The sequence below is a fragment of the Alligator sinensis genome, unplaced genomic scaffold (genome assembly GCF_000455745.1).
Source record: "Alligator sinensis unplaced genomic scaffold, ASM45574v1 scaffold802_2, whole genome shotgun sequence".
NCBI classification, from domain to species: Eukaryota; Metazoa; Chordata; order Crocodylia; family Alligatoridae; genus Alligator; species Alligator sinensis.
The window spans coordinates 419,957-432,209 of NW_005843022.1; the positions used below are offsets into that span (position 1 = coordinate 419,957).

Below are 12,253 nucleotides of genomic sequence, written 5' to 3' on the forward strand. Positions count from 1 at the left end.
GCAGGAGGAGGCAGGGTAGGGAGCAGAAAGCGGAGCAGAAGACGGGGCGGGGGGACGCATGGAGGGAGGCAGAAAGCAGAGCAGCAGGTCGGGTGGGGAGGAAGGAGCAGAAAGAGCAGCCAACCAACTGTCCGGGGAGGGTGTGCTGAGGGGAGGGTGTGGTGTTCATTTGTCACTTCTGCCAGAAATCTCGCCCCCCCCCCCCCCACCACACCCCCCCAATGAAATGGAGGGCATTGACAGGTAAATTATGACAGTTAAAGAGGTGTTTCTAAATTTGGCTTCTTGACAACAGTGTTTTTAAGCTGGACGCAGATATTTACATGATTTTGAAAACTTTCCAATAATAATCATTGTTTTCGGCTTTCTCCAGAACCTTGGACAAAAATCAACAAGGGGCAGATGTGAAACCGAACTAGTGCTTTTTTAGGCTAGGGACAGACATTACACATAAACTGGTTTAAGTGATCAGAAACTGGTTTAAACCTATAACAGAACAGACATTCAGGGCACATAAACCAGTTTGAGGAGGACCTGGTTGAGTGTAGTATCAGACTTAACTGATTTGGCTCAAACCAGTTTATGCAATGTCTGTCTGTCTGTCTGTTTAATCTCAAAGGTTTACAAAAAAATAACTATCAGCACAAAATGAGGGAAAACGCAGATTTTACATCATTATTTTATTTATTTTTTTGCTCAATGGTCTGAGGTGATACATGTGACAACAAATGTGCTTATGTTTACAATCTGTTACTTAAGTTGGCCAGGAGGATAAATGATCTGGGAGCACAAATGACCTTCTGGTTGATCCTCTCTTTGTAAGGCAAGCAGGGGCCATCGTGCCCTGGAAGTGCATGTGGCTGGGACCGGGGTGTTGATGTGAAGCCTTTGGATTCTTTGACAGCAGGCAGATGTTCTGGGAGGAGGCCTGCTATCAAGAGATGGGATCCACCTGACCAGAACTGGAAAGAGCATCTTTGGACATGGTCTGGCCAATCTAGTAAGGAGGGCTTTAAGCTAGGTTCAAGGGGGATGGTGAACAAAAAAGCCACATAGTGCAGAGGGGAAGACACTAGTGAGTCACAGGACAGCAACAAGTGGTGCAGAAGGGAAGTGAATAGGTCAGAATACAAAATACATTTGATGTGTGGATGCAAATGCAAAAAGTATAGGGAAGAAACAAGAAGAGCTGGAGACTGCAGCCTGTGAAAAGAACTATGACCTGATTGGTATCACAGAGCCCTGGCAGGACACCTCTTATTACTGGGATGTCAACACTGAGGGGTTTACCCTTTGTTTTGAAATGATGGGGTTGGGGAAAAAAGGTAGTGGTATTGCCTTCTATGTCAAAAACATACGCTTGTTGCTGGACTCAGTAGGAAGAAGATAGCGGAGCAGAATGCATTTGCGTGAAGAGGAAAGGTGAAAGATGCAGCACTGATATAATGGTGTGGATCTATTGTAGGCCACAAAATCAGGAAGAGGTGTCTCCAAAAGCTATGGGATGGTACAGATGGGAAACTTCATTTTTCAACATCTGCTGGAAGAACAATACAGCCAAACACAAAATGTCAAGCCAATTCCTAACTTGTGTGGAAGACAACTTTCTGTTCCAGAAAGTAGAGGATACAACTAAGGGATCATCTGTCTTGGATCTTGTCTTGACCTACGGGAAATAACAGGTGGAGGATGTGAAGATGATGGGCAACTTGGGAGGAAGTGATCACAATCTGATATAATTCTAGGTCCTGAGATGAGGAAAGCATGGTGTCAGCAAAAGTAGGATGCTAGATTTCAAACAGGTGTATTTCACCCAACTCGGGGAGCAAATAGGCATGGTTCCTTGGAAAGATAGCCTGAAGAAGAAAGGCACCCAGGAGGGCTGAGAGCTTCTAAAGTGCACAGCATTGGAAGCCCCCAAAAAACTGTTCTGACATGATGAAAGTGCAAGAAAAATGACAAGAGACCAATGTGACAGCACAAGGAGATTCTAGGATGCATCCAGTGCAAAAGGAAAGCGTACAGGCTATGGAAAACTAGACAGGTCACCTAAAAAGCTTACTGGGAAGTAGTAAGAACCTACAGGGACAGAATCAGGAAGGCAAAGATAAAGCATGAGCTGCACCTGGTGAGGGAGATGAAAAACAACAAAAAGGTTCTATAAGTATTTGGGCTATAAAAGAAAGATCAAGAAAGCTGTAGGCCTACTGTTAAGTAACAGGGAGGGGGGCACTCTAAGCAGAAGATGTAAAGAAGGTGGAGCTGCTCAATGCTTCTTTGCTTTAGATGTCATAAAAACATTTAAGCTGCAGCCAGACACCTAATAAAGAGTATTGGGTCTGAATGAATTCAACTCTGTAAAGTCTGATAAACATCATCCTAGGGTATGAAAGGAATTGACAGAGGATATTTTGGTCCCCTTAGCAATAATATTTATAAAGTTAGGGGTGGTGGGCGAGGTAACAGAGGACCGGAAAAAAAACAAAAAAGAGGGCCTGAGAAACTACAGTGTACTTAGTCTCACCTCAGTACCTGGGAAGTTACTGGAACATATCCTAAGGAAGTCCACTGGCAGGCGTCTAGAGGAGAAAAGGTTGATCACAAGCAGTCAGCGTGGATTTACTTGATCTCTTCCTTTGACAGTGTAACTGTGGGTGGATGACGGGAATGCTGTTGATATAGTGAACTTCAGCAGTGCTTTTGACCAGGTCCTGTATGACCTTCTCATAAACAAATTGGAGAAATGTGGCCTGGACAAAACTACTGTAAGGTAGATAGGCAACTGGCTCAATAACCACAAGCAACGGGTAATTATAAATGGATCCATGTCAAAATGGCAGGAAGTTTCGAGTGGAGTCCCATGGGGGTCTGTCCTGGGGTCAGTGCTGTTCAACCTGTTTAATAATAATTTGGATGTTGGCATAGAAAGTTTCTTCAGCTAGTTTGTAGTTAAACATGAAACTGGGAAGGATTGCAAACATGTTGGAGGATGGGATTGTAATTCAGAAGGATCTTGACAGATTGGAAAGCTGGCCTGAAGCTAACGGGATGATGTTCAGTGCTGACAAATCCAAGGTGCTATACCTTGGGAAGAACGATCAAAAATACAAAATGGGTGACCCCTGGCTATATGGCAGCTCTATGGAAAAGAACCTGGGACCCTGGGAAGTCCTGTTACCTAGATTACAGGTAACCTTGTGGGTAGGCTACTGATGAAAAAGGCAGACACAGGTCTATAGCCCAACCTTTTATTTGCTTGCACCTTAAAACATGAAAACAAACATTTATCCCACAGTCTGTCTGGCTACTTGCAACAGCACAACATAGATTTCTCACCTATATTGGCTGGGAAGACTTGAGGTAGAAGGAGGGCAGCCCACAGATTAGCAGCAGGTCTAGAATTTACTGAATTTTCCAAATTTACCTCCATCCTATGCCCAGTATTTATAGATGGCTGGTTTTAATATTCTAATAAATGATTTCTGATTGGTTTTATTTACATTTCTTTGTTTTAGAGGTGCCATATATTGGTGCCATTTTGGATTGGCACCAATTAAAAGGAAAATTAACGTTATCAGCTATCTTTTTGTAGGGGGCAGGTGTAGCCTATAATGTGCCTTCTGGACGAGTCTCTGGATGCCGTGTGCATACGTGCAGCCACGGCATGTACATGGCCAGGAATGCAGCTGGGTGTCATGGAGAGCAGCGCTTTGCGGGTAAGTCTGTTGAGGGCCAGGGGTGTGGGGGAGGAAGGGGTGGTTGGGGGAAGATTGAGGCCATCACAGTGAGGGAGGGACTGGGGCAGGGGCTGAGGGTGCTGCCCAGCCAGGGCAGTGAATGAGACCTAGGGCAGGGAGCGGGACAGAGCCACAGGCGGCTTGTCTAGGGGGGAGCGGGCAAGATGGAGGGGGGGGGGCTCCCCACCGCTGTGTGCACCTCCAGGAGAAGCATGGGGGGCATGTGTCCCCCCAGATTTGTGCATGAGGCAAGGGCAAGGGCAAACTCTGGGTTTTCCACTCTGCTGCCTTTTCCCTGGGAGATGCACGCTGGCTGCGCACTCCCTGCCCATCTGGCAGCAGTAGCAGCAGCAAGTTGTGCCTTCTACTGCTGGGCTGGCAAGGGATGTACAGCTACTGCACAGCTCCCAGGGCAAAGGCAGCAGGGTGAGAGCCCCAGGCCCACAGTGGGCAGCCCACATCTGCCCTTACCGCACTCAGCTCTGGTTAGAAGCATCCCAATGCTTAAAAATGGTGATGGCAGCACTTGAACTAAAGCTCATTTGAGGAGCTTTAGTTCAAGCGCCCCCACCACCATTTTTAAGCGCTGGAACACTGATCCCCTGGACAAGCCATCCGTGGCTCTGTCCTGCTCCCTGCGCCAGCCATGGAGTCCCATTCACTGCCCTGGCGGGGCAGCATCCCCAGCCCCTGCCCCACTCCTTCCTTCACTGTGGAGACCTTGATCTGCCCCTTCACCCCCATGCCCCTTCCCTCCCCTCCGCCCCTTTCCCTCCACAGACTTACCTGCAGAGTGCTGCTCTCCACGCTACCTGGCTGCATTCCTATAAATCGGTTATCAGATTGGTATCGGCCAGTATGACTGGTGAATAATTGGCTATTGGTATCAACCCCGAAAATCTTTATCAGTGTACCCCTACTTTGTTTCACAAACTTTTAGAACTGGACTGAACCAAATCTTTTGTGGACTTGGAAGGTGTCAGTTAGTTGGGATTTATATCTCTGGGCTTCTTATCTCTTTGCCTTCCCCATTGTGGAATCTTGTTCTTATTTCTTCTTTACCTTTATGGACTTCTCTGACAAGGCTGTTTTTTTGTTTTACACATTATCTAAGCATTTTAACAAAAATATATCTATTATAGCAAAATAACATCTAATACATCAGCAATCACTACTACTACTATTTTAAGATAAAGCTATGATGTAGTGTATATGTGCTATTTAATGTATGCTATTCCCTTACCTCCTTTCAGGCTTTATGCTTTGTTTAATTATGTTTGATGGTTTTCTTTACTTCCTGACCAAGTTAGTTGTCACATCTACAAAGGTTCACACTGCAGTCACTAAGAAACAGGTTTCGGGCCTTCTGTTTAGCAACACTTTTGCAGCTTAGCTTAGGCCCTTTGAAAATGGCCATGGCTGGCAACAGACCACAGACTCAGTACGAGTTTACAGTGTGATGCAACTGCACAAAAGGCAGTGCGGTTTTGGAAAGCATCACTAGAAATATTAGCTGCAAGACATGGGAAGTGGTTGTTGCTAGGGCTGGTTAGGTCTCATCTTAAGTATTGGGTTCCACATTAAAAAAAAAAAAAAAGACCTGGAGAAGTTACAGAGGATACAGGGATGGGGAAGAAGAATAACCAAGGGTTTGGAAAGCAGGTCATACGAGGAAAAGATGACTGAAGGAAATAGGCATGTTCAGCTTGTGGAAAAGGTGCTTAAGAGGGGATGTGATAGCAGTCTTCAAATACTTGAAGGGCTGCCATACAGAAGAGGGAAAATGCCTTTTCTCTCTTGCCGCAGAGAGTGGGATACAAACTAATGACTTGAAGTTGCAGTAAAGTAGGTTTAGATTGGATACCAGGAAAAATGTCTTCACTCTTGGAACACTGAGGCAGTGATGTAGACTGTGTAGAGAAGCTGTGGATTCTCCATTGTTGGAGGTGTTCATGAAGAGGTTGGACAACCACTGGTCAGGGATGATCTAGGCATAGCTATGCCTAAGTTCTACCATAGGTATTTCCCATGCTTCTGGGCTTTGCTGTTTGCCTCATAGAGCTGGCAAGGAATTCCTCCCTCCCTGCTGCTACACGTGTCAGGGTTTTTTAAAGCTTTTCTCAGAAGCATTGGGTATTGGCTGCAGCCAAGGCTTGGGATTTTGACTGGAGTGTGCCAGTGTTCCTGCTGGGACTTAAAGCTGGTGGTTCCTGGCTAGAGGGTCCTGCCCTTCTACTTAGGGTCATGACTTATCGCTGTATCTTGTGATCACACCTGTGCTTCCTTCTGTCCTCATACCTTATGAAGAATCCCTTGCATTCGAAAGCTTGCTTAACTTTATCCTAACCATGCAGTTGGTCCAATAAAAAATATTGCCCACAAAATCCTTGCCTCTCCCACTATTTCTTCAGCATTTTAGAAACCATTAACCTATGAAAAGTCGCTTACTGATGCTTTCTGCCCAGGCAAGCAGCTTGTTGGAGGGAGATCTTGCAGACTTTTTGATTATGTTGCCTCAGCTGCTGAACCAGACTGCGCTCTGACTGTGCTCCGGAACCAGGCTTCCTGTGTCCTGTCCCACTTAGTTGTCCCCTCTCAATGCTAGTCATCTATCTAGTTTAGTAACCACATACAAGGGACATGTATAACCATTTTTCCTTGTCTGGGTTTCAGTTATAAATATGGGTCACTTTCAAATCTCTCCTTATTCTGAGGAGAATCAGTCTTATCAGTCAGTGTTACCTCGGTCTTAGGCCAGTCAGTCTTACCTCAGTCTTTGGGAAGACCTTTGAGAAAATTATCAAGGAGCACATCTGCAAGGGCCCAGCTTGAGAGGTAATGCTCAGGTGCAACCATCATGGGTTCATTGAGGGCAGGTCCTTCCTGACTTACCTGGTTTCTTTTTATGATCAGGTCACAAAGTCCCTTGACGAGGGTGTTGGGGTGGTTGTCGTCTTCCTGGACTTTAAGAAGGCCTTTGACATGGTTTTCCACCACATTCTCTTAAAAAAACTAGGTGACTGTGGCATTGATGCCTACACAGTCAGATTGGTGGCAAATTGGCTAGACGGTTACACCCAGAGAGTGGTGGTGGATGGATCATTTTCGACCTGGAGGGATGTAGGCAGTGGAGTTCCCCAAGGCTCGGTCCTGGGGCCTGTACTGTTCAACATCTTTATCAGCAATCTGGATGTGGGTGTGGAATGCACGCTGTCCAAATTCACTGATGACACCAAGTTGTGGGGCGAGGTGGGCACGCTGGAGGGGAGGGACAGAATCCAGCTAGATCTAGACAAATTACAGAGGTGGGCGGATGAGAATAGGATGGAATTCAACGCAGACAAGTGCAGGGTACTGCATATAGGGAGAAGGAACCAGCAACACGCCTATAAGCTGGGGAACACCCTTTTTGTCAACACGGTGGTAGAAAGGGATCTTGGAGTCATTGTTGACTCCAGGATGAACATGAGCCGCCAATGTGAGGAAGCAGCCAGTAAGGCGAACCGCACCTCCTTGTGCATCTACAGATGCATCACAAGTAGGTCCAGGGAGGTGATCCATCCCCCTCTATGTGGCATTGGTCAGGCCACAGTTGGAGTACTGTGTCCAGTTCTGGGTGCCGCACTTCAAGAGGGATGTGGCTAGAGGAGGGCCACTCGAATGGTCGAGGGGCAGCAGGTCAGGCCCTACGAGCAGGAATTGGGGGAGGCTCTGTTTCCCCGGGCACCACCCAGGGTTACTAGGAGTAATGGCCACAAATCATTGGAGAGAAGGTTCAGGCTGGACATCAGGAGACATTACTTTACAGTTAGGGCTGCCACGCTCTGGAATGGGCTCCCAAGTGAGGTGGTGCTCTCTCCTACTTCAGGGTCTTCAAGAGGAATCTGGACAGATATTTGGCTGGGGTGATATGACCCCGGTACCCGTTCCTGCCTGGGGCAGGGGGTCAGACCTGATGATCTGTTTAGGTCCCTTCTGACCATAAGCACTATGATACTATGAGACAAATGCATAGAACACAGAATCCCAAAATACCAAGGTTTCCTGCAGATCCTGGCTTTTAGGTAGAGAACAGAGGGAGGGGCTCAGACCACTTCCTGCAGGGACTGAGCCCCCCAATCCTAGTTCACACAGGGGAGCAGGGCTTCAGACGCACCTTTGAGAGCCAGTGCCTCCTTCTCAGTGTTTAGATTCACCCCATATAGGGTACTTAATTTTTCGTAGCATGTCATGTTTGACTTTTTTTCCATGTAAAGTTATTGGGTGCCACATATTACATGGAGTAAATGTTGAGTGACTGAGGCTTGCTGATAGTTTTGGTTTTTGTTTTGGTTTTTTTGGGGGGGGGCGCTACTGGCTTAGTTAGATTCTCAGCAAGATACTGCTTGTGATCCTGTCCTGAACCCATTACCAGGTGACATTACAATGAAATAATGTATAACAATGTGTGCCAGGGAGATGGCTTGAATATGATGATAAACTGAAACACCAGGAACACTTCAAAAGGAAAAAGGCAGACAAGGTTCCTTGGGTGAATTTGATATCTTTTATTAGACCAACCCAAATGGTTGGAGAATAGTTATTAAGCAAGCTTTCGGGTTCAAAAACCCTTCGTCAGGCTCAGGAAGCTGCAGCAGTTGGTGTGTGCTCTTCCTGGATGGAATGAAAAGTCCATCCAAGAAGAGCACACACCAACTGCTGCAGCTTCCTGAGCCTGACGAAGGGTTTTTGAACCCGAAAGCTTGCTTAATAACTATTCTCCAACCATTTGGGTTGGTCTAATAAAAGATATCAAATTCACCCAAGGAACCTTGTCTGCCTATATCCTTAGACCAACACGGCTACAACCTAAACCCCTCAAAAGGAAAAAGAAACTCTTTGTTTTGCAAGTTGGAAGTGATCACCTTTTATGTTGCATATTCCATTCTGTGAGCTTGTTGATTGGGTTCTTAAGTCAAGCAGCTAGGTTATTTTATAATTATAATACTATCTTTCTTTGCATTTACAGATACAAGTTATATATCTGCTTTTAAGCTGAACCATGAGTCTTGTACTACATGATCTGCTTGTTTGCTGCCATCAACTTGAAAAAGATAAAGTTACAGAGCGAAGGGTAATTCATTTCAGTATGAATGTCCGACTGTGTATGTAAAGCAATGGAATGAATACATAATACCTTTTTTTCTGAAACGTTTTCAGAAAGAAATTGAAAAGTTTAAACGACTTATCCGTGATTCTGAAACAATTCAGCAGCTGGATCGGAATTCTGATTCTAAACAAGGAAAACAACTTAACTGGGATGCTGTGTTTAGGTACTTTTGTGTCCATAGTGCCTTCATTTGTTCTCTTTCCAAATTGTCATTTTCTCCACACAGAGCAGTGCTATATTGTTTCATAGTATAGCAGGTCAACACCACCACTTTTGTACATCTGAAAATTGGAATCAGAAACTTATTTGTCTGCTTATAAAAAAAAAAATAAAAGAAAAGATGAACTGTAAATCATCTTTAAAGTATATCAATATAATTCACACAAAGAAAGTTAACTGCTGTGGTGTATTATTGATCAATTTCAGTGGATGCTAAGGGATGTCTATGTTTTAAACTGCCAGCAGCAGACTAGGTTGAACATAGTTAATTATAAATATATTTATGATTATTAATAACTTAATTTTATTACAAAGTTATAGTTTTGTAATAAATACTTCAAATGCTTCATTGTAATACAAAATTATGATCTTGTTGCCCTTATGAGAATGAAAATATGTAGTTTGTGTCTGATTTTCAGATTGCAGTTTTTTAAACATACACAGAGTATATAATTCAATAAAAAACTTTGTTTTTAAATTAATCCACTGAAGTGTAATTCATGGCCTAAAATAAATTATGCTACATGGTCTGTGAAGGCCTGTATCTTTAATACTGAGGTCTGTTTCATATATGTTGCAGATTGAGTCCTTCTTCAACTCAAACCTCCAGCGAGCCAGAGAGAACAGATCTGTGGGCTATATGATTGGCACTTATGCCTTAGTTAATCATTTCCTGACACAAACTATTTCTATTAAATTTGCTCTGACAGTATGTACTAGTGTATGAAAGCAAAATCTATATACTAGTTAAGCAGTTTTGATTCAGAAAAAGACTCAGGAGTTTGTTACTCACTTGTTTTTACAATATTCATTCTAATATTATAAAAGCCTTAGTCTGTCTGTCTGTCTATCTGTAACACCTTATTTACACTCTGATTGGTTGTCTGAAACAACCAAAGTGCTCCAAAAGCATTCCAGACAGGAGGTGATGGAGTGGGATGGGATGGTGAGACAAGCAGCGCTGGCCTCGCCCCCCTGGCCCTGCTCCCTGGAGGCAGCAGCAGCGTGGGGTGCTGGTCAAGGGGGATGACAGGGCAAGTACCCCCCGCTCCTGAGAGGCAGCAGCATGGGGTGCTGGAGGTGCAGTGCTAGCCTTGGGGGGCTCCCCCCTCATTCCGGCCTTGCTGCCGCAGGACCCCAACAAAAGCCGACAGGGAGGGGGAGGCAGCAGGGAGTGGGGGAGGAAAGGGGGGCACACAGTGACGGCGCCCCACTGCTGGGCCCTGAAAACAGCCAGGATGGGGTTGTGCACAGCCAGACATGCTGCAGCAGCAGCACGGGGTGCTGGGTGGCGGTGGCAGCCGCTGTGTGCAAGCTTCCCCACCCTGGCCCTGCTCCTGGGACATGGTGGCACGCAGCAGCGCTGTGGGTGGAGCAGCAGGGGGTGGGGAGGGCACACTGAAGTGAACTGGTGGGGAGTAGGGGCAGCGTGGGCTGGTGGGTGGCAGCACTCAGGGCCCAACCCCCCTCCTCCCCCGCCCCCCCTCAAGTATCTGCATAACTTATGTGGTTTTTGTATTTGCAAAGATTTCTGCAGACATACATCCAGAAAGAAATGGAGAGCCTCAGGCTGGCAAAACCAAATGTGTCTCTCTCAACACAAAGTTCCAGACAGAAAAAGATGCAAGAGATCGGAAGTTTAGTCAAATACTTCATCAGATGTGCCAATAAAAGTTAGTAACATATATCTAAATATAAGTCTTGATGTTTTAATGTTTTACTCTCAGGAATGAATTTTTGATCTAAACCAGATGACATACAGTTTTAATGTATACAGTGGCCATGCTTGTGAATTATTATATATCTTGAATATCTAAGTAAACATTTTCAGGTGCCCGAAGAGGGGCTGGCTGATCAAAATTGTCATTTAAGACAGCGGTCTTATGTCCTCCAGTTTTGGGATTTAGCATAGTGTTTATGTCGCTACTAATTTGTTTGCGTCTTTGAGATGCCTAGTTGGGCTGTGCAAAGCTTCAGTAGCCGATTCGATTTGGAGGAGATTCAGCCCGATTCGGCAACCAAATCTCCAAATCCAAATCAAATCAACAGACCAATTAAAAGGTCCAAATCGAATCAAAAGCCTCTGAATTGATTCGGAAAAATTTGGTGCCACTTTGGATATTTGGCCATAGACTAAACAGGCAGCAGTCCTCACCATGCTGGGCACAGCTGCTTCCAGTTGGTAAGTCTGTTGTGGGAGGAGGGGCTGAGGCTGGGGCTGGGACAAGCTACGGAGCCGGGGCGGAGGGGCACGGGACTCAGGAAGCGGGGGCAGGGGCTGCACTTGGCAGTGCTGGGAGCGGAGGCTATGCCCTGCTGCCGCTTGCCCAGACGCGACAAGAGCGCACTGCAGGTGCAGTTCGCTCTGGGCAGAAGAGGGCATAGCCCCCACTCTCAGCGCTGCCACACCCTGGCTGGGCAAGCAACACCAGCGCCACACCCTGACTGACCAAGCAGTGCCCACACCCCGGCTGGGCAAGCAGTGCCCATACCCCAGCTGGGCACAGGACTTGGGACGGGGGGCGTGGGATGTCCGTAACACTGCTGCTGCTTGCCCTGCCAGGGTTGGGGAGCAGGTGCTGCCGCTGCTTGCCCAGCTGTGGGGGGCAGCGCTGGATGCGGGCGCAGCAGCGGTGGGAGTGGGGGCTATTCCCTGCTTTAACCCAGAGCGAGGGGAGGAAGGCAGAAGGGAAGTGGCAGCAGGGCATAGCGCCTCCCTGTGCCCCTCCCCGAGTCCCACGCCTCCCCTGCCCCAGCTGGGCAAATTGTCCCAGCCCCAATCCCTCCCCTCTTCATGCCCCTTCCCTCCCTGCTCTGCCCACCACAACAGACTTACCAGCTGGAGGCAGCTGTGTCCAGCGTGGTGAGGACTGCTGCTTATTTAGTCTATGGCCGAATCTCCAAAGTGGCACTGAATCTTTGGATCCAATTTGGCCAAATCGAATCAGGACAGTGATTTGAATCTCTGAATTGAATTGCTGTTTCTCCGAATTGACCAAATCCGAAGTGAATACTTGCTGCTTCACACAGGCCTAGTGCCCAGAACTAATCACATTATTTTAGGTACGGTCCCATCAGAACCTTGTGAAAGGTGACGCTATCACTTGCCTTCAAAATAATCCTATTTGCATTTTTGTGATTGAGTTCA

The 12,253-nt window shown here is 46.4% G+C and overlaps 1 protein-coding gene across 1 annotated transcript; it reads left to right on the plus strand.

Moving 5' to 3' along the window:
• Positions 1–1,564: 1,564 nt before the first annotated feature.
• On the plus strand, positions 1,565–10,783 carry LOC102374947 (serine-protein kinase ATM-like). Its single transcript, XM_025193154.1, has 5 exons — positions 1,565–1,682; positions 3,593–3,716; positions 8,746–8,850; positions 8,937–9,049; positions 10,633–10,783. Exons 3-5 carry the CDS (start codon positions 8,779–8,781, stop codon positions 10,781–10,783), a joined length of 336 nt encoding a protein of 111 aa, XP_025048939.1. The 5' UTR covers positions 1,565–1,682; positions 3,593–3,716; positions 8,746–8,778.
• Positions 10,784–12,253: the final 1,470 nt, after the last annotated feature.